We start from the raw sequence: 22,643 nt of genomic DNA on the forward strand, positions 1-22,643 counted from the left end.
TTTTGAAAGTAGACCAAACTTCCTGGACAAAGTCCTGCAGTTTCAGCAGCTCCTCATTGGGGCCGTAAGACAAGAAGCTGCCCAGCATGAGCTGTTGGCACGGCAACAATCTATCCATCATGTTGCTCTGTGGACTCCTTGGCAGGAGACATAATGTTTCTCAATGAGACATTACTGGGTAAATGAAATAAAGGAAGCAGTAAGACAAATCCAGCAGAATAGAATAAGACAGAAGAGCTGATGTGGTTAGAAAGATGCAGATTGTCTCTATTATAACAGTAAATAAAGGTTTACTGTCCATTTTCCCCAGGATGAGGTGTATTCCATTGTGACCTATGCCACTGTTGACCATTTTAAGGACAGAATGTCTAATAAGATAAAGGTAAGAGATTCAATCAGCAGTTTTATAACAGTCCCATTTTAATTTGCTTGTTTAATGTTGTAATATCAATGAAGGATACAATTTAATCTAAGCTTCAGGTAGAAGATTAAATTAATTCATCTTTTCACTCAACTTTGTGAAATGTATCATAATCTGATCTCAATTTCTCCCTAATTACTCAGAGGAGGGTTATTTTTAAACCATAAAACCATGTGAATGGGGCCGGACTGAACAGCTCCATTATGCACAAGGTTTGGAAACGTGTTAAATGATAACATAGATGAAAGTAGAAAGTCTTTCAAATGGAACTGAAACAGTTTGTGGTTTCTGTGCTGCAGGTCAAACAGGACGAAGACTCTGTGACTTATTCTGCTGTCAGGACTAAAAATAAGACGGAGGTGAACATCGACCCCTGCAGTCTCTGCAGCAGCATCGCTAAGACAAAATGAACCAAATAAGGAAATAAAACGTCTCTTCACACCTTATTGAACCATTTTCCAGGAAGTGGACCGTTGGGTTTAAGTGTCAGTGATACTAACACATTCATTTATAGCTGGTGTTGCACCGTTTGCTGTTGCATTTAATGAGTGTAAATACAATCTGAGCAGAAACATACAGTTAGTGAGTTATATGATAGAGCTTTGTTATATATGTGGACTGTAAATAGTGAAACAAAGAGATTCAATATCAATATTCAGTAACTGGTTAATTTATGAACAGAACTAAAATAATCCAAAGTATTTTATATTTTATTGTAAATAAACTCATCATCATTCTGTAAAATACAACTTTCTGCCAGCAAAGTAGAAACTAACTCATATCATCTTAGAGGTGTGCAATACCGGGAATTTTTATTCGATCCGATACCAAGTAAATACAGGGGCAGTATCGCCGATATCGATCCGATACCAATACTTTTAACATTTCAGCTTGATGTATCATGAATCTGTTGACCTTTCGGGTTTCGTGATTTTTATTTTATCATTACAATTAAATAAAAATAATAATGTTATGTTCAGTTTTTTTTTTTCCCTAATCCACCTCTGATATCTTTCAATCCTTATGTAATTTTGTCTGTGTTGTGTTCTCCTGCCTGTTGCTTTAATCCTATAATTTTCCCCGTCGTGGGACAAATAAAGGATTAACTAATGTTATCTTAAATAACACTTTTTAATAGGATATATGGGTTATACTGGGTTCTTTCAAAGTCTTAATTACATTTTCTCTGTGGGCTCCAGTAACATATGATAGATAATATCTTTGAAAGTTAACATGAACTGCTGCTGAAGATGACCACTCTGATCTACTGCATTGGTATCGATAGTATCTATCCTAGGATCGATCCGCCCACCTCTACTGATCTTAGCCAGTTACTGGTTCAAAGTAGTGAGCTGTGCTTCTGAACAAACTGGATCTGAACTTTTACCTCCTGCTCTCCACATTTTTAGATGTGAGATTTTCTGGATTTATCTGAAAGGATTTTTAATGAATTATTCTGAATTTTTACAGCAAATAGTTCAGAACCTTTCAGCAAAGCTTGTTACCAAACCTCCAAGTTTTCACATGTTTCACTGTTGCTCTGTCAGCTACACAGCTTCTCTGAAGAAACCTGCATAATATGAGGTACAACAACATTATATTTCCTTTAGAAATGAATGATGTTTGAATTGAAAAGGAACAGAGGGTGTGATATATTAGCCTTAACAAAGAAAAACTGCTTCAAGATTGCATATGTTTACTTATTTAATACAGATACATGGTTTACTAAAGAAAAAGTAAAGTGGACAAATTTTAATCTTACCACTAGGGGTCAGCAGAATTTACTTGATACTATCAGAAACTTGCTCTGACAACCATGTAAAAAACCTATTTATTTACTTTTACTACTACATACAGCTGCACACATTGTGGCCTCAAATTTGATCTCCAATGTCCAGAGTTGTTACTACAGTAGGCATTTTATTTATTATTAATTTTTATATATTATAGGTTATACAAAGAGGTTCACAGCGAGATGAAACTGCTAAAATACGCACTGATACAGTAATTAGTATTATTAAAATTCTGTGACTTTAAAAAGATGAGTGTAGAGCTGCTTCTAAATAGAAACCACCAGGTCAACGGGTCTCAGGCTCAGAAGGAGGCAGGTCCATAGTCATCATCAACCATCACCTGCCTCAATGATTACCGTCCTGTTGCTCCGACCCCCATCATCATGAAGTTCTTCCAGAGGATCCTCCTAAAGTCCTTCAACGATGCCATCCCTGCTGGGTTGGACAGCCTGCAGTTTGCCTTACAGGGAGAATTGCTCCAGAAAGGACTCTGTATTGTTTGCACTTCACTCAGTTCAGTTATAACCGGGAAGTACACATGACATCATCTGCCTACTCAGATTTCTTTTGTATTTTTTTATATTCTCATGTTTTTCTCATTTTTCTTTTTGATCCACTGTATATAATTGATGCACCCTTTCCTACTCCAGACTATTGACTGACTATTGAGCCGATGTGACAAGTGAATTTCTCCAATGTGAGATCAATAAAGACTATCTTATCTTAAGTCTAAGTGTTGTTGGGAGGTTTTGTTCGACTAACAGGCAGAGAAGGGATTTTGTTTTAATCCATCATACTGATTATTAGATCCTTTCCATCAGATCATTACCAGCCGGTGCTGTTAGCCAAAATGCTATCAGCCAAGATAACATCTGCTTCTCCACTTCTCCGTTTACTATCCTACGTTTCTTCCTTTTCTCATAGTTTAAGTTTGTCAATTTGAAAGGAGGACAGATCTTATTTTGATTGCAGTTTCATTAAAGGAAGAACTGTTCTGGTCACATTTTCACTGCAGTAACTTTGGTGACGGATCTTAGCTAAAGTCATACACTCACAGCACCATCTTGGACCGCCTCCTGAGAAGAAGAAAAAAAGAATTCAAGCGTGACAAGGGTAAAATGACAGAATACGTGGTGGGTGTTTGTGTGAAGTTATTCTCATCCATTAATTCAGAGACAAAGAGGAAATAACATCAGTAGTTTCAGATGTGCAGCAGAGAAAAGTCTCTCAGTGTTCAGCAGCTGATAGAAGGACAGGAGATGTTGGTTCTGGAACTGGTTCTGATCGTTGTGCTTCAGTTTGAAGGTAAAGATCTGTTTTCTTTCTAATGAACCTGAGACAGATTAAAGGACACTTTGGTTTACTATGATATTTTATAGAGATATGAGAATTAACATTTAGTATTTGGAGAAATATATCTATGTAGCATGTATTAGTCAATCAGGTTTTACCAAATACATAAAAAACATGTTCAGAAAATTCTGATTCAACATTTCTTTAAAAACGTCTAGTCTGACAGGAATTGACATGATTACAATGTTGATTACTGTTGAAATTAAATATCTAAAGAAGCATTATAAAAAGGTTTTAAATAAAAAAAACAATGAACAACAATGAATCAAACGTGACAGAAAATAATTAGTTAACCCTATATTTCTAATTTCACCTTCATGATTTGTGAAGGATGAAGTGTGTAAAACTTTAATGTGTCTTTGTCTCTGCTGCAGGCACCAGAGGAGGACAACTTTATCTCTATCACAGACCTGGAGATGATGTCGTTCTACCTTGTAACAGTCCTGCATCTTCTTACTCATGCTCCATTGTTACCTGGATTTACAGCAGAGATACAAGCACTCTGTTGGAGGTTCAGGATGGAAAAGTTGTTCAGAGTTCACCTCGAGCTGCCAGGTTAAATGTGGACAGTAAATGCTCTCTGATCATCAACAACATCACTGCTGAGGATGCTGGATGGTACACCTGTCGACCTGATTCAGGAATCTTTGATGTCTATGTACATCTGAGTGTTTTGACCGGTGAGTTTGTGGACTTGAAGGATCTGACGCTGTCAGACTCTTTCCTTCTGATTAACTTTCTAAAATACTTGTGTTGGACAGATGTTTCTGACATCAGCAGTTCTGATGAATATCTGATGCAGTCAGAAGTTAAAATGTTGTTCTGTCAGAGTGAGAATCATTTATTCAGCGCTGTGAATGGCTTCAACCACACATCAGTCCACACTTAGTTTGACTTTACAGTCAGATATCTGATATTTAAAATGTATTTAAAAGATTTATTCATTGCATTACTAATTTTTAATGATCAAATGAAACTCACTGGCTGAGGAAAGGTTATAATAATTTTATTTTACCAAGAAAAAAACAGAAATACTTTATGCTGAGTGACCTTTGTTGGGTGTGTGCTGCTTCCTGGTTGAGCTAAAGGCGGGGCCAAGCTTTGAGGACCCTGACATCAGGAAGTGGGCTCATCAGAATGAACGTTGTGCTCGGCTGCTGTGGGGCTGTTTAGATTCAACTAGTTGATCTTGCATTGTGTGGTTAAATGGTTTGATCAAACCTCTGGATCATTGACTTTCATTTGGAAAGATTTCTAGTTTTGTTCCATCATGCTGATGAAAATCTGCTCAGATCTGCAATATTAGTGCAGATCATACACCAAGTAACATGGAGACAACATCTAAAGTTTCAACATAGAGTATTTATAACTATCATGTTTTCATTCTACTCTTCACAGCATGAGATAAAGTTGTATATTAAGTTTCTCATTTTATAGAAAGTTTCTTCTACATCTCTCAGACTGAGACAACAGTTTTCATTTTTCTTCCAGTCTCTCCATCTCCACCAGGTGCTGATCCAACAAAGGATGGAGATTTCACATTACAATGTTCTCTGAAGAGATTCAGAGGGTTGGGTCCTTGTCCAGAGAAGAGCCTCCTCTGGGTGGATGAGACAGGAAGTGAGCTGCTTGGTGAAGGTGTTGGGTTCAAGTCTGGAGGACAGACTGGCTGTGATTCTAATCTCACTGTGAAGCTTCAGAGCAGCAGCAGCAGAAGATACACCTGCCAGTTTGTTGAGGAAGACAGAGTGAAGGTAGAAGCTCACTACACACCTGTGTTTAAAGGTAGGATGTCATCTTATAATATATATTTGTCTTCAGATCAAGTAATATCTGTTAATATTTTTGTTTTCATTCAGATTTGTTGTACCTTCTGCATTGCATGTTTTGTAAACTTTAAGTGTATTCCTGCTCACAGATACATCATCATCAGTTCCTGCCAACAGATACATCATCATCATCATCATCTTCATCATCCTTGGAGCAGTGATCTGTGTTCTCCTGCTGCTGGTGGTTCTTGCTGCTGTTTTTTTCAAACTCAGGAAAACCAGAGTTAAAAAGGATCACAGCACCACAACAGGTACTAGATTTGCTGCACATCAGTGTTTAACTATAGCATCCACCTACTATAGTTTATGTTTTAGTTTTGCATTTTGGAAAAATAAGAACAATGCTTTATTTATAATCCTGATTTCCTCCTATCCTCATCTGTTCCTAATATTCATTTTAGACTCCATTCTATCTCATCTTCTTCAACCCTTCTTGGGGGTTAGATTGGCCCTCCCTCCTGGTTGGCTCATATGGGAGGGCAAGCCAGGTTTCAGGGGGGTCCAGTGCAAGTGGAAGTCAAAGTGAGCCTCAATCTAGAACTTACTGCCCACATTGAACATCAGCTCTCTTCCAGTCTGTTAGAACTTGACCTCTGGGTTTCTGTCAACTCTCATGTTGTTTAGCAGCTCACACATAATTAACACAATCACAATAAACTAAAGGTTAAAAAACACTCACCACTGATGTTGATAAAATACCAAAGGACCGCTGTCACCTGTAGCTTCACTGGATAGAATCACTCCTAAAACATCCACTGAGAACAGGATCTGTTCAAGCTGCAGCACAGCAACAGTTACCATTGGACCAACATTACACTAAAAACATCTTTAGAGGATGGAGGGTGAAAAAGACCTCTCAGTATGGGCAGCTGATGTAGTTTAGAACAGCTTCTTATGATTGGGCTCTTTGTTGCATCCATCACTGAAGCTACAGATAATTCTTTAATCATAGAGGTCTGGGCTGTGTCCAAGAAGAATTATAATGATACATTTCTCAAAATTGTGCAGATATAAAACAGAGTGTGGAGAGCAGCTACCCTGCTTCCCAAAACCAAAGCTACAAGCAGCTGAATCAGAACCTCATTAAAACTAATTAGAACCAAAACTGGTATAGATCAGCGAAACTAAAAGACAAAAAACCTGCCGGGCACTAGGTTTGTGTTCATGAGCCCACAAAGATTTATTTGTCTGTTGGTGGGTTGTTGGTCTATTTCTCCCCTTATGTAGAAGCTGTCCTGGAGCTTGGATAGCTCTGGTTCTTAGGATCATCTGGCCTTGTCTTGGTGTTTAATTACCACTAACATTACTTAAACACTGGAACCAGTTAACTGAATCAGGCTCCTTTTAATTTATTGGGATGCATTAGTGTAAATATTTAATGTTTCCTCATAAAGCACTCTGATATGTCTTAGATTGCTGCTTTGCCTGGTACAAATCATCACTGGAGCTGACCATGTTCTGAGTATCCATCAGCTCTGTTATTTGTTGACTTCAGTCTTAAAATGCTTTACTCTAAACAAGGTTTGGGCTGAACTCACCTCTGAACCCTGCAGGGAGTTGGCTGGTGTAATGACCCAACAGAAGCTGAACCCAGAGAATGAATGTTTAACAATGTTTATTGAGGATAAACTGGTGTTGCTGGAACAGGAACTGACTGGAGCATGTACTGGAATCACTGTGGAGAAAATAGCAGGGTTAGTGGCCAGGTACAGCTCAGTGAAGATGATTAATATTCCTCAACTGAAGTCAAGTTACAAAATTAAAACAGCGCGGCCATCTTGTGGTCATACAAACAGAGTGGTAAAACTTAAATTGTTTACTTGAATGAGTCAAATAGAGAACAGATCTGTCCTGAATATCACCTCAACAGCCATAATATGGCAACAACAAAACTACGCTGCATTAGTATCTGCTGGAGTGACTTCCGATATGATGATTGTGACCACATGAAGTTTTATTATCAGCGACTTCGGGCTTGTTTGTCTCTAAAGTCACTTGTAACTCTCGTGAGTTAGTTTTTGCGGCTTCTTGGGTTTCTTTTTGAACATGAAGTCGCTTTTTTGGGCTATGCTTTTTTTTCCGAACAAAATGCCCTTTTCTGTTTTTTTTTTTCTGTTTTTTTCTGCCATGCAACAAGAGAGCAGTGTAATAATACTGCTGCTTTCTTTACGCTCATTTTAAGGCCTCTACATTTCAACCAATGTTTAAGCTGTTCTTGGCTGGGTTTCTTGAGTGAAGTAGGTTGAAATAAAGCTCCTGGGTCTAAATAAGAAAAAAAGAGAGAGCACTACAAACTGCAAGCAACTCAGACATAATAAGTGCAGCAGTGGGTCAACTCTAGTAGACATTTGGAGTGATCCCATGGACCGAATTTGACCCATGTGTCTGAGTCTGACCCCTCTGCTGTCAGGGGTCCATTTTGACCTGTTTGGATTCTGTTCTGACTCGGTTTAACTGCTCTGTCTGCACAGTCTCAGAGCTGCTGGCTGTTAGTGGACTGACTGCAGCTCATTAGCAGACGTTACAGTTCCTCACACAGTTCCACAGCAAAAAGAGCCATGATGTAAAATTATTAAAAATTGTATATATTTTTTAGAAAAACGAAGTTGATCAATAGAATATGATTAGGGGCAAGTAAATACCCACGTTGAAGTGCAGCATTGTTTCCTACACTCCAAACCAGCAGGGGGCAGTAATGCACACGTTCAGTTTCTTGCTTACTGCCAAAAGAAAAATGACAGAAAAAAGATAAATAACGGAACAAAAGAACGGTATGTCTTCAGAATCGATTACAATATGATTATGGTGTATTAATACTGTTATCATCTGCATTCCGTTTGACCCCAAAGAGCTGCCGTACGGAACTAGATATTTTGCACGGAGCTCATAATGCTGTCACGTCTGCACACAGCCGTGATTCTATGATTAGAAACCAAATCGAGCAGCTATTAAAAGAAGCGGATGTTACTTTGTAAAGAGAAGTTAGTGTCTGCCGTCAGGAAGAACCAGAATACAGTTTAAATTATTTGTCAGTGAGGAGGAGTCAGCGACAGTTGCTGCTGTGCAGCTCAGCAAGAGAAAGTTTGGACCTACAGATAAAGATAAAAACTGCGACAGATGTGGACTAAACAAGATCCAAAAGAGTGGCTGCAGATGAAAAAGGTTGTAGAAAACTGGGTAGAGAAAAATATATTTTACAAAATGCAACGTTACAAATAGAAATGTGGAGCATTAGAAGACAGACAGACATGACGCATCACTGTATGTGGAGGCAGTTTATTAGTTTAGTAAAAAGTTTATAAAGGGTGAAGCAGTCCTGAGGAAGACAGAAAGCTGCACAAGTCAACATACCGCTGAGGAAGTTCTTTAAAAGAATCAGCAACAAGCCCAAGGTGAAATCTAGAACTGGAGAGTGGTGGACCAGTGGTTAGAGCTCTGAACAGGACTGCAAGTGCACGGGTTCGATCCCCGCAGACTGCCACTGGTTCCTGAGCAAGACTCTTTGCCCCAAATTGTTCCCAGTGCCATAATGTGTCCACTGCTCCCTAAGGGACAGGCTATAGATGCAGAAGATGCAATTTGTTTAAATATATAATTGTGCTGACAAATACAGTATAATTATATATTTTCTTTATTTTAATAACTAAAGGGGAGTTTAAAGCAATTCTCCCAGGTGGAAAAACGACCTTTGGACACATTTTGTTCTGTCTGAAGAGGACAAACCCTGGATGTCCCTGGATTAAAGCAAAGTGAAAGGCTGGGATTTATAGCCCTCTAGTGCCACCTAGAGGCGACGCTGAAAGCGGCAAGAAAAAAAATCAAGACTCAGAGATAATCATATATTTTAATATGTTTCAAGGTGTATGTCTACCAAAAAAGTATAAAATAAAGTTGATAGAAAATGCTGTTCTAGTGATTATTGCAGCAAAAATAGTCTGTATTCCTGAAAGAAAGAGTAAGAAAAGAAACAAAATCCCTCACAGATAAAAGAATAGTAGGGAAAGTAGGAGAATCTACCAGTCTGACTGGAAGAAAAATTGAGTTTTAAGACTCTGTCTAATTTAGACCCTAAAGGTCTAAATAAGAAAAAAAGAGAGAGCACTACAAACTGCAAACCAACTAAGACATAATAAGTGCAGTAGTGGGTCAACTCTAGTAGACATTTGGAGTGATCCCATGGACCGAATTTGACCCATGTGTCTGAGTCTGACCCCTCTGCTGTCAGGGGTCCATTTTGACCTTTTTGGATTCTGTTCTGACTCGGTTTAACTGCTCTGTCTGCAGAGTCTCAGAGCTGCTGGCTGTTAGTGGACTGACTGCAGCTCATTAGCAGACGTCACAGTTCCTCTTTGACGGCTCATGCTAAGGAATTACATCATGTTGTACAAAATATATATATATAAATGAAACGTCATTGATGTGATGTTTTATGTTCTTTACAATCAGGTCCTTCAGTTAAAACTGTTCTGCAGCAGAGAAAAGTCTCTCAGTGTTCAGCAGCTGATAGAAGAACAGAAGATGTTGGTTCTGGAACTGGTTCTGATCGTTGTGCTTCAGTTTGAAGGTAAAGATCTGTTTTCTTTCTGATGAGGCTGAGAAAGATTAAAGGACACTTTGGTTTACTGTGATATTTATAGAGATATGAGGATTAATTAATTTGTGTAGCATGTATTAGTCAATTAGGTTTTTTATAATATATATTTGAACATGTTCAGAAAATTTAGATTCAACAGTTTTTTCTTTGTTCTCAAACTGATGACGAAAAAATTTCAGTTATTGTCGAGAGGAAAATATCTAAAATAGCTTTTTTTAAAGGTAGTAAATAAATTCAATTCAATTTATATAGCGCCAAATCATGAAACATGACATCTCAAGGCACTTTACAAAATCAAGTTCAATCATATTATACAGATTGGGTCAGATTATACAGATTGGTCAAAAATGTCCTATATAAGGAAACCAGTTGATTGCATCAAAGTCCCGACAAGCAGCATTCACTCCTGGGGAACCGTAGAGCCACAGGGAGAGTCGTCTGCATTGTACATGGCTTTGCTGCAATCCCTCATACTGAGCAAGCATGAAGCGACAGTGGGAAGAAAAACTCCCCATTAACGGGAAGGAAAACCTCCAGCAGAACCGGGCTCAGTATGAACGGTCATCTGCCTCGACCGACTGGGGTTACAGAAGACAGAGCAGAGACACAACAAGAGAGACAAAAAAAAAAAAAGCACAGAAGCACACATTGATCCAGTAATCTGTTCTACATTAGATGGTAGTAGCGGGTGAGCCGTCTTCACTGGATGATGTCACAGTTAACAGAACGCCAGACCAGGTGTACCTACTATGTGTCATGATTTGTTTACCGAAGAACTCAGGAAGCACACACGGGACTAAAGCTTAAGAGTTTTTAATTTTAAGGAAGTGTGCTGGATGGCAGAAGATGAAGACCGGAGGTTCAGGGCTGCAGAAGGTCAGAGATGTAGGTGATGGCAGGAGCTGACGGCCCGGAGCGAGAGTCCACAATAATTTAAGTGGCCAGGAAGCTCAGTGCTACTTAGTTAGCAAATTGCAGGAGACACCAGGGCACTGAGCAGAGCTTTCTCAGAGCGGCTAGTCAGGTTAGCAGATCTCTGGAGACACCGTGGCACAGAGCAGAGATTCTCCAGGGCGGCTTGACAGGTTAGCAGTTCACTGAAGACACCTGGACAAAGAGCAGAGCTTCTCCAGGAACGAACCCAGAATAAAACGACTTACAGAGGTACTGGCATGGAGTGGTGGATAGCAGATGACAGCCCAGTGCTGAACTGAAGACAGAGGGAGGTTTAAATAGAGCACTAACAGGTGAAACAAGGGTCTGACTAATTAACAAGCAAATGATTATCAGGTGTGACTGACTGCTGAGGAGGTGAAGTGAAAATTGACAGAAAATAACTGATGACTGAAAACAATAAATAAAATTAAACCTAACTCAAAAGAGATGAAAAAATTAAAATAACAGAAAAACAAAGCCAAACCAAAACTCAACCATGACACTATGAAGAAAAAGAGAGAGAGCAAAAAGTTAAAAGCTCAAATGACGACAGTCATTTCAATGTAATGCAATGCAAAACTGGAGAACAGTAGAAATCAGTAGAGTGAGAAAATTAGACCCTGATGTCCTCCAGTAGCCTAGGCCTATCACAGCACAACTATAGAGATAGCTCAGGGTAACATGAACCACTCTAACTATAAGCTTTGTCAAAAAGGGCTTTATACGTTAGAAGGAGAATTTTAAATTCTATTCTTGATTTAACAGGAAGCCAATGAAGGGAAGCTAAAATTGGAGAAATATGATCCCTCTTGTTGATTTTCATCAGAACTCTTGCCGCAGAATTTTGGATCAGCTGAAGACTTTGAACTGCATTTTGTGGACTTCCTGATAGTAAAGAATTACAATAGTCCAGCCTTGAAGTAACAAATGCATGGACTAGTTTTTCAGCATCACCCTTGGACAGAATGTTTCTAATTTTGGCGATATTCCGTTGGTGAAAAAAGGAAACTCTGGAAACCTGTTTAATATGGGATTTAAATGACATGTCTTGGTCGAAAACAACACCAAGTTTTTTAACTTTATTACCAGAGGCCAAGTTATTGCCATCCAGATTAAGTGATTGATTAAGAACTTTATTTTTTGAAGACTCTGTGTCAGGATGCAGCGTGAGGGCTGCATGCTGAGCCTCTCTCCCTCTCTCTCTCGTTACAGCGCAGCCTGATGGGTTCCACCTGTCAGGCTGCAATTAACCCGCAACTGCCTCCACCTGGTCCCACCCTTATTTAAACATACCTCTTTCTGCTCTCGTTGCCGGCCCGTAGTGTTCACTCCAGCTCAGTCTCAGTCTGTCTTCAGTTCCGCCACTCAGCTCAACGTTCTTCACTCCAGCAACTCGGTTCCACGTTCTTCAGTTCCGCCACTCAGCTCAACGATCTTCAACTCTGCACTCAGCTCCACGGTCTTCAGCTCTGCAACCCCGCTTCACGATCTTCAGCTCTGCTACCCCGCTTCACGATCTTCAGCTCTGCTACCCCGCTCCACGATCTTCAGCTCAGCAACTCAGCTCCACGGTCTTCAGCTCTGCAACCCCGCTCCACGATCTTCAGCTCAGCAACTCCGCTCCACGGTCTTCAGCTCTGTAACTCTGCTCAACGCCTTCAAGTCCTTCGCTCCCGAGTCTCCTCCGGGTCAGTCTCCCCGTGTTCCTCATGCTAGCCAGCTTCCGCACCCTTCACCTCCGTCCATAAAGACTCTGGTTCCTCTCATCATTCACCCATCATTCTGTACAATAAAACTCACTTCAAGAACAGCTCTGTGTGTGCGTGCTGTGTCCGGGTTCATCCAAAGACAAATCATGACAGTTACGGGCCGGCCAAAGGATGAACCCGAGCACGCACAGAGCCTAGGTGCGGAAGCTGGTAGGATCCGCCCCGCCTCAGTTCCTGTCTGCGTGCCCAACTTCCCGTCTGCGTGCTCAAGTTCCTGTCTGCGTGTCTCAAGTTCCCACCTTAGATCTTAGTTACCTAGTTCAGCTTTATTTTTCCAGATTCTCGTTTTTTTTTAGTTAGACATCCAGTTCTCTAGTTTCAGTTGTTGTTTTTGAGTTATTTTGGTCCCGAGGTTTTGAGTTACTTAGCATTCTTTGGTTTTACAGTCTTCTAGTGTTCCTTTAGAGTTCTTAGGTTGGTTAGTTGTTCAGCTTTCTGATAATTTATATAGGTTTAGCCTTAGTTTGGTTTATCTAGGAATTTTGTGTTTCGGAAATATTTAGGAGGTTTTTTCCGTTTTCTTTAAAAGTATTTGAGTTTCTGTTTTGCTTTGGGTTTATTTTCAGTTCGGTTCAAGTGTTCTGGGTTTCCCTTTGGGCTTTCGAATTTTGGTTCTGAATTTTAGTTTTCACCTTAGAGTTCCTGTTCTGCTCGTGTTCCTATTTTTAGCTGTAGTTATCTAGTTTTTCATCAGTTTAGTTGAACCTGCCCTCGTCTCCTTGTTTTGCTTGGTTTTGTGGTTTGGCTCTGGGTTTCGGTCCCCCTCCTGGTTTTCTGGTTTATTTTGGGTTTTTTTCGTTTAGCCTCTGTAGTTCCCCTCGAGTCCTGTCTTAGTCTTGTTGCCTCCGTCTTAGTCTTGTTGCCTCCGTCTTAGTCTTGTAGCCACCGTCCTAGTCTTGTAGCCACCGTCCTAGTCTTGTAGCCACCGTCCTAGTCTTGTAGCCACCGTCCTAGTCTAGTAGTCCCTGTCTTAGTATAGTAGTCCATTGTTTTCCCTGGCCTAGTCCTCCTGTCATGTCTTCTTCTGTGTTTAGGCGCTGCCAGAGCCCTCCGGCACTTCTAGTCACCGGCTGAGCCCTCTGGCGCACCCGCCTGTTGCTGCCCAGCGCATGCAAGCCGCCACCAGAGCCCTCCGGCGCTCCCATGTCGCCGGCTGAGCCTTTGGTGCGATCGGCCAGTTGCTGCTCGGCGCATTCCCTGATTCTGGCGTGTTAGGACGCCCTCTGTTCGTGTTTTCTGGCGTGTTAGGACGCCCTCTGTTCGTGGTTTCTGGCGTGTTAGGACGCCATCCGTTCGTGTTTCCGGCGTGTTAGGACGCCCTCCGTTCTTGCTTCCCCTGGCGTTCCCATACGTCAGTTCTTTCCCCAGGCGTTACCATACACCAGTTGTGCTCCAGCGTTTCTATACGCTGTTGAGCCCTAGTGTTATGGTCCGCCTGTACCTTTCCCTGGCGTTTCCATACGCCCGTCCTCATCCCTGGCTTTTCTGTATGCTAGTTGTGCTCCACCGTTTCCGTACGCTGTTGAGCCCTAGCATATCAGTACGCCTGTACTTACCCCTTGGCGCTGCCGTGCGCCCGTTCTGCCTCGGCGTTTTCCTCACGCCCCGGCAATCTCTCCTTGCGCCCCGGCGTTTCCCTCACGCCCCGGCGATCTCTCCTTGCGCCCCGGCGTTTCCCTCACGCCCCGGCGAGTTACTTACCTTTGCGCCCCGGCGTTTTCTTCACGCCCCGGCAACCTCTCTTTTGCGCCCCGGCGTTTCCCTCACGCCCCGGCGAGTTACTTCCCTTGCGCCCCGGCGTTTCCCTCACGCCCTGGCGAACTTCTCCCTTGTGCCTCGGCGTTTCCCTCACGCCCCGGCGATCTCGTCCCTTGGGCCCCAGCGCTTCCCTCACCCTCCGGCGTACCTTCCCCTTGGCGTTCCCATACGCCCGCTCCTTGCTCTTGGCGTTTTCGTACGCCCGTTCCTTACCCCCGGCGTCTCTGTACGTTAGTGGTGCTCCAGCGTTTCCTTGCGCTGTTGAGCTCCGACGTGTCAGTCCGCCTGTCCTTTCCCCCTTGGCGTTCCCATACGCCCGTTCCTTCCCCTTGGCGTTCCCATACGCCCGTTCCTTGCTCTTGGCGTTTTCGCACGCCCGTTCCTTACCCCCGGCGTCTCTGTACGTTAGTGGTGCTCCAGCGTTTCCTTGCGCTGTTGAGCTCCGACGTGTCAGTCCGCCTGTCCTTTCCCCCTTGGCGTTCCCATACGCCCGTTCCTTGCCCTTGGCGTTCCCATACGCCCGTTCCTTGCCCTTGGCGTTCCCATACGCCCGTTCCTTGCCCTTGGCGTTCCCATACGCCCGTTCCTTGCCCTTGGCGTTCCCATACGCCCGTTCCTTGCCCTTGGCGTTCCCATACGCCCGTTCCTTGCCCTTGGCGTTTTCGCACGCCCTTTCCTTTCCCCCGGTGTCTCTGTACGTTATTGTGCTCCAGTGTTTTCTTGCGCTGTTGAGCTCTGACGTGTCAGCCCGCCTGTCCTTTCCCCCTTGGCGTTTCATACGCCCGTTACCTTCCTTAGCGCTGCTGTTGGCCCGTTCCTTCCCCTTTGGCGTTGTGTACGCCCGTTCCTTCCCCTTTGGCGTTGTGTGCGCCCGTTCCTTCCCCTTTGGCGTTGTGTGCGCCCGTTCCTTCCCCTTTGGCGTTGTGTGCGCCCGTTCCTTCCCCTTTGGCGTTGTGTGCGCCTGTTCCTTGGCGTTTCCGTACGCCCGTTCCTTGGCGTTTCCGTACGCCCGTTCCTTGGCGTTTCCGTACGCCCGTTCCTTGGCGTTTCCGTACGCCCGTTCCTTGGCGTTTCCGTACGCCCGTTCCTTGGCGTTTCCGTACGCCCGTCCCTTGGCGTTTCCGTACGCCCGTTCCTCCCCTTTGGCGCTGTGTTGCGCCCGTTCCTCCCCTTTGGCGCTGTGTTGCGCCCGTTCCTCCCCTTTGGCGCTGTCAAGCGCTCGCTCTTTCCCCCGGCGCTGTCAAGCGCTCGCTCTTTCCCCCGGCGCTGTCAAGCGCTCGCTCTTTCCCCCGGCGCTGTCAAGCGCTCGCTCTTTCCCCCGGCGCTGTCAAGCGCTCGTACCTTTCCCTGATGTGCCGCGCCCTAGTTGTGCTCTGGCACATCAGTGTTCTCTAGCTCCTTGGTCCCCTAGCGTTCTCTAGCTCCTTGGTCCCCTAGTGTTCTCTGGCCCCTTTGGTTCCCCTAGTGTTCTCTGGCCCCTTTGGTTCCCCTAGTGTTCTCTGGCCCCTTTGGTTCCCCTAGTGTTCTCTGGCCCCTTTGGGTCCACTAGTGTTCTCTGACCCCTTTGGTTCTCCTAGTGTTCTCTGGTCCCTTTGGTTCCCCTAGTGTTCTCTGGTCCCTTTGGTGCTTGCTGGCTCTTTGGTCTCTCAGTTTGACTCTTGCCCGCCTTCCTAGGCCCCCTCCACCCACCCAGCGTGGAGATTCTGGGCCGTCCGGTGTCCGGCCTTGGGGGGGGGGGGGTACTGTCAGGATGCAGCGTGAGGGCTGCATGCTGAGCCTCTCTCCCTCTCTCTCTCGTTACTGCGCAGCCTGATGGGTTCCACCTGTCAGGCTGCAATTAACCCGCAACTGCCTCCACCTGGTCCCACCCTTATTTAAACATACCTCTTTCTGCTCTCGTTGCCGGCCCGTAGTGTTCACTCCAGCTCAGTCTCAGTCTGTCTTCAGTTCCGCCACTCAGCTCAACGTTCTTCACTCCAGCAACTCGGTTCCACGTTCTTCAGTTCCGCCACTCAGCTCAACGATCTTCAACTCTGCACTCAGCTCCACGGTCTTCAGCTCTGCAACCCCGCTTCACGATCTTCAGCTCTGCTACCCCGCTTCACGATCTTCAGCTCTGCTACCCCGCTCCACGATCTTCAGCTCAGCAACTCAGCTCCACGGTCTTCAGCTCTGCAACCCCGCTCCACGATCTTCAGCTCAGCAACTCCGCTCCACGGTCTTCAGCTCTGTAACTCTGCTCAACGCCTTCAAGTCCTTCGCTCCCGAGTCTCCTCCGGGTCAGTCTCCCCGTGTTCCTCATGCTAGCCAGCTTCCGCACCCTTCACCTCCGTCCATAAAGACTCTGGTTCCTCTCATCATTCACCCATCATTCTGTACAATAAAACTCACTTCAAGAACAGCTCTGTGTGTGCGTGCTGTGTCCGGGTTCATCCAAAGACAAATCATGACACTCTGGCCCAAAGATTACAACTTCTGTCTTGTCAGAATTTAAATGCAGGAAATTTAAAGTCATCCAGCTTTTGATGTCATCAAGACATGACTGCAGTCGAAGTAACTGATTGGATTCATCAGGATTTATGGATAAATATAGCTGAGTGTTATCAGCATAACAGTGGAAATTAATCCCATGCTGTCTGATAATTTTGCCAATCGGAAGCATATATATAGTAAAGAGAATTGGTCCAAGGACTGAACCCTGTGGTACTCCACAAGTGACCCTAGAGTTTGAGGAAGATTTATTATTAACATGAACAAACTGGAATCTGTCCGACAGATAAGATTTAAACCAGCCTAATGCTTTTCCCTTAATCCCTACAGTATGCTCAAGTCTTTGTAGGAGAATATTGTGATCAACTGTATCAAATGCAGCACTGAGATCTAACAGGACAAGTACAGACACAAGTCCATTATCTGAGGCCATGAGAATATCATTGGTGACCTTCACCAGAGCTGCTTCAGTGCTATGATGAGCTCTAAAGCCTGACTGTAACTCCTCAAGTAGGCCATTGCTTTGTAAATGTTCACAAAGTTGATTAGCAACTACTTTCTCAAGAATTTTAGATAAGAAAAGAAGATTAGATATAGGTCTGTAATTCACTAACTCATCTTGATCAAGAGATGGTTTCTTAAGTAAAGGTTTAATAACAGCTACTTTAAAAGCCTGTGGTACATATCCATTTACCAAGGATAGATTAATCATGTCTAACATAGGACCACTGATCAGAGGGAATACCTCCTTAAACAACTTGGTTGGGATTGTGTCTAACATACAGGTAGAAGGTTTAGATGAAGCTAAGATTTTAGATAGCTCAGAAAGCTCTACTGCTTTTAAACAGTTCAGACACTGCGCAGGTTCTAAGGATTCCTCCAATGCTGCCTCACTTACTGAGGACGAGGTAATCATGTTTGGGAGGATACCAATTATTTTATTTTTAATGGAATCAATTTTATTTATGAAGAATCCCATAAAATCATTACTGCTAAGAGCTAAGGGAATGGATGGATCGACAGAGCTGTGGCTCTGGGTAAGTTTGGCAACTGTACTGAAGAGAAATCTAGGATTATTCTTATTCTCCTCAATTAATGATGAAAAATATGCTGCTCTAACTCTGCGAAGGGTCTTGTTATACAAAAATAGACTGTCCCTCCAGATTAGGTAGGATTCCTCTTGGTGTGTAGAGCACCATTTTCTCTCCAATTTCCTAACATTGTGCTTCAAGGAACGCAGCTCTGAATTAAACCAAGGAGCCAGCTTCTAAAGAAATAAACATTATAATAATAAATCAAACATGATGGAACTTAAATAAACTAATTTCACCTTCATGATTGTGTTTGTGAAGGATGAAGTGTGTAAAACTTTAATGTGTCTTTGTCTCTGCTGCAGGCACCAGAGGAGGAGAACTTTATCACAGATCTGGAGATGATGTCGTTCTACCTTGTAACAGTCCTTCATCTTCTTCCCCATGCTCCATTGTTACCTGGATTTACTTCAGGGATACAAGCTCAAGCTCTCTGTTGGAGGTTCAGGATGGAAAAGTTGATCAGAGTTCACCTCGAGCTGCCAGGTTAAATGTGGACAGTAAATGCTCTCTGATCATCAACAACATCACTGCTGAGGATGCTGGAGCGTACGCCTGTCGATTTGGTTCAGGAACCACCTTTGATGGCAGTGTGATTCTGAGTGTTTTGACCAGTGAGTTTGTAGACTTGATCTGACGCTGTCAGACTCTTTCCTTCTGATTAACTTTGTGAAATACTTGTGTTGGACAGATGTTTCTGACATCAGCAGTTCTGATGAATATCTGATGCAGTCAGAAGTTAAAATGTTGTTCTGTCAGAGTTGGCTGTTTAGATCAAGATGTGTCGTTATCATCTGGGTGAAGCCTAGACTAGAACCAGATCTGTTGGTATTTTGTTTGTTTTTAAACATTAAACATTTAGCTTTATTACTTTCATCATGTGTTATTTATTTTCTGGTAGTAATGGTTCATTAATAAAACTTGTAGTGGTCCACTGTTTTACTTCCTCTCAGCTGTTAGTGTGCAATGTTTTCATGGAATGGCTGCTTTTTATAACCCTAAAAATAAAAGTTACCTTGTAGGTTTTCTCATTTTATAAAAAGTTGTCATAATATTTTGCTACTGAAAAGTTATTTTAATGTTTTCTTTCAGTCTCTCCATCTCCACCAGGTGCTGATCCAACAAAGGATGAAGATTTCACATTACAGTGTTCTCTGGAGAGATACAGAGGGTTGGGTCATTGTCCAGAGAAGAGCCTCCTCTGGGTGGATGAGACAGGAAGTGAGCTGCTTGGTGAAGGTGTTGGGTTCAAGTCTGGAGGACAGACTGGCTGTGATTCTAATCTCACTGTGAAGCTTCAGAGCAGCAGCAACAGAAGATACACCTGCCAGTTTGTTAAGAACAACACAGTGAAGATAGAAGCTCACTACACACCTGTGTTTAAAGGTAAATTACTTGAATTTTTTGTGATTGTTTTGTCTTGTATATAAATAGTTTTAAACCTTCTTTTATTATCTGCTGTAGCTCAGAAACACTGAAACTTCCTGCATGAAAGCAAAGAGGACAAAGGTTGTAGCTCCATGAATCAAAGCCAGTCTTTTCATACAGCGGTAGGCTACTAAGTGAGATTTATGGAAGTAAAGACATGAAAACGTGTCTGAGAGCAGATTGAAAACTGACAATAATTCAGTTTTGTGGCTTTTCTTTTATTTACTTTTGAGTAATTTAGGATGAATAATAATAATGTACAAATGTGTGCTGTTTTATTTTAAATAAAGATTATTATCAGCTTTAGATCTTCAGGCACAAATTGAACTGATCAATGAACTCTCTGTTTTCAGTTCTTTCCAAATTTCTTTATCTTTTTTAACCTGCTGAAAGAAAACATTATTAATGACTAGAGGTAGAACAGTACAGCTCTAGGATTGGTGGCCTAGTGGTCAGAGCGTTGCACTTGTGTCCTGGAGGTTCTGGGTTCAGAGTGGAAGATCCACAGACTGCCACTATGGCTCCCTGAGAAAGACCCTTAGCTCCAGATTGATCCCTGGATGCCACTCAGTGTAGGCAGCCCACTGCTCCCTGACTAAATCTACTAAATCCTGATGTTTGTGGACCGTTACACTCCTATTATTAACTCTAGAGGGTGATTGGTGTGTTGGTTAAACAGAGCTGCTGTTTAGAGGAGAAAAATGAAAAGAAGGAAGTCAAACCAAACAGGACGACCCAATAAATTTAGAAACCAGTTTCTTTTTTCACTGGGGAAGACTTGAGAGTAACGTGACCTAATTGAAAGCCAATGTAAATGAATAGGCCAAATAAAATGTAGGACTGAAACATATTGAGGAGCCAAATAGTGACAACACCGTGTTTCCTCCTGTGAACAAACGTGGATATTCCACTTATTTCAGTGAGACATGGTTTTCCACAGAGACTTCAGACTGTGAGTTCTACATTTGTTTAGTACCCAGGTTAGATAATATACAGAGTTTCAACCCACAGCCCACTAAATCAACCAGTTCTTCAGTATAAACTGAAGTTTTATTACAAATAATGCTTAAAACTACTGAATTTGTGAAGAAACTGCAGTGTAATGTCACATTCCTTGCTTGGTATTTATAAACTTTATGAAAAGGTATTTAACTTTCTGTAGTTTGAAAACAAAGATCTGTTTGCTTTCAGCTTTTGACCTATAATACACACCTTTTTATACAGGGGGAGTGCTGGCCTAGTGGTTAGAGCACTCAGAGAAGGATGCAAGTACCCGGTTCGATCTCCGGGGCCTGCACTCTGGGTCCCTGAGCAAGACCCTTAACCCCAGAACGCTTCCCAGGCGCCGCACATGGCAGCCCACTGCTCCCCTAGGGGATGGGTTAAAAGCAAAGTTAACCACATTTTGTTGCTTGTACTTGTGAACAATAAAATTGAATTCTATTCTATTAAAATGTTCTTGTAAAATACTTAAAAGATTTAAAGCTAGGGTTGGCGATTTTTCTGGAAGTTTCTTCAAGTCCCTTTTTGAACAGGTCTGCAGCTCCAACAGAGATCATTTTTTTCTTTGTTTTTCAGAATACATAATGTATTGACTACTTTCTGGATGGACTTACGATTTTACCCAGTATAATAATAGGTGATTCTGAACCGGATTACCGGTTTAAGTAAAACTGGCAGAAAAGCACATAGACTAATATTATTAACAGCTAAATGTTGTATAAAACATTCTTTCTCTGCAGTTATCAGGGGAGAAGGAGTCCATATCTACCACAGAGCTGGAGATGATGCTGTTCTGTCCTGTAAAAGACCTTCATCATCTCTCTCATGCTCCGCTGTTGACTGGTTTTATACGAGAGCTGAAAACATGGAGCGTCATCATGAAGTTCATGGAGGAAAAGTTCAGAGTTCAGCTCGAGCTGCCAGGCTGAGGTTGGACAATAACTGCTCTCTGATCATCAACAACATCACTGCTGAGGATGCTGGACGTTACACCTGTCAGCTTTGGGATGGAGGACGCTTTGACACAGATGTGTATTTAAACATGATGAGCAGTGAGTAATCTAAACTCATTGACTTTTATACCTGCTGATATCAGTCCTTCTTAACCCTGAAGTCCCTGCATGGAGTTGGCTGTTTAGATCATGATGTGTTGTTATCATCTGAGTGAAGCCTGGACTGGAACCAGATCTGTTGTTATTTTAATAGTTTAAACAATTAATTATATTACTTTCATGGAGTGATATTTATTGTGTAGTAGTAAAGGTTCCTTAATTAAACTTGTAGCCTTCTTACTTCTTACACCTTTCTTACTTCCTGTCAGCTGTCAGTCTGCAATATGTTCACTGAACATCTGCTGTTTATAAGCCTAAAAATAAAAGTTGTCTTTATTGGTTTTCTCATTTTATAAAAAAGATGATTTAATATTTTTATGCTGAAAAGTTAATGTCTTGTTTTCTTCCAGTCTCTCCATCTCCACCAGGTGCTGATCCAACAAAGGATGGAGATTTCACATTACAGTGTTCTCTGGTCAGATACAGAGGGTTGGGTCCTTGTCCAGAGAAGAGCCTCCTCTGGGTGGATGAGACAGGAAGTGAGCTGCTTGGTGAAGGTGTTGGGTTCAAGTCTGGAGGACAGACTGGCTGTGATTCTAATCTCACTGTGAAGCTTCAGAGCAGCAGCAACAGAAGATACACCTGCCAGTTTGTTGAGGGAAACACAGTGAAGATAGAAGCTCACTACCCACCTGTGACTGAAGGTATGATGTCATCTTATAATAATATGTGTATATGTTGAGATACATTTTTATTTGTTTGATGCCTTTTTAACACCTGCTTTGTAATATTTGAGTCTTTTAACAGGAGTTCCTGCCAACAGAACCATCATGTTCATCATCCTTGGAGCAGTGATTGGGGTTCTCCTGCTGTTGGGGGTTCTTGCTGCTGTTTTTATCAAACTTAGGAAAACAGATTTATAGAGGAGCACAGAACCACAACAGGTGCTGGAGTCCTTTCAGAACCACAATAGTTACTGGATCTTTCAATTGAAGCTTAATCAACAAAGTCTTCCAAAGAATTTGGAATCTTCACCAACCTTTCTGCACTCCTAGAGACTCCAAGTACAAAACAAAATGTATTTAAAGGCTAGAAAAGTGGATTTAGCTTAAAATGTTAAGCCATTT

The 22,643-nt window shown here is 42.5% G+C and overlaps 3 protein-coding genes across 7 annotated transcripts in view; 2 read left to right on the forward strand and 1 right to left on the reverse strand.

Moving 5' to 3' along the window:
- The window catches only part of LOC105922141, a 42,161-nt gene extending 40,842 nt beyond the window's left edge, over positions 1 to 1,319 (forward strand). For all 4 annotated transcript variants that reach the window (XM_036130486.1, XM_036130488.1, XM_036130487.1 and 1 more), the window contains 3 exons: positions 311 to 382; positions 565 to 633; positions 721 to 1,319. In XM_036130486.1, coding sequence (XP_035986379.1) covers positions 311 to 382; positions 565 to 588 — 96 coding nt within the window. In that variant the 3' untranslated portion in view covers positions 589 to 633; positions 721 to 1,319. The remainder of the gene's footprint in view (positions 1 to 310; positions 383 to 564; positions 634 to 720) is intronic.
- Positions 1 to 22,643, reverse strand: part of LOC110368380 — a 718,672-nt gene that overhangs the window by 180,912 nt on the left and 515,117 nt on the right. The gene's annotated exons all lie outside the window — the stretch shown is intronic.
- The window catches only part of LOC118556300, a 37,252-nt gene continuing 17,858 nt past the window's right edge, over positions 3,250 to 22,643 (forward strand). The window contains exons 1-6 of the mRNA XM_036130478.1: positions 3,250 to 3,327; positions 3,420 to 3,519; positions 18,340 to 18,648; positions 19,127 to 19,420; positions 21,205 to 21,516; positions 21,927 to 22,189. Of these exons, the coding sequence (XP_035986371.1) occupies positions 3,420 to 3,519; positions 18,340 to 18,648; positions 19,127 to 19,420; positions 21,205 to 21,516; positions 21,927 to 22,189 (1,278 nt within the window). The 5' untranslated portion in view covers positions 3,250 to 3,327. The remainder of the gene's footprint in view (positions 3,328 to 3,419; positions 3,520 to 18,339; positions 18,649 to 19,126; positions 19,421 to 21,204; positions 21,517 to 21,926; positions 22,190 to 22,643) is intronic.

Source organism: Fundulus heteroclitus, unplaced genomic scaffold (genome assembly GCF_011125445.2).
Source record: "Fundulus heteroclitus isolate FHET01 unplaced genomic scaffold, MU-UCD_Fhet_4.1 scaffold_36, whole genome shotgun sequence".
NCBI classification, from domain to species: domain Eukaryota; kingdom Metazoa; phylum Chordata; class Actinopteri; order Cyprinodontiformes; family Fundulidae; genus Fundulus; species Fundulus heteroclitus.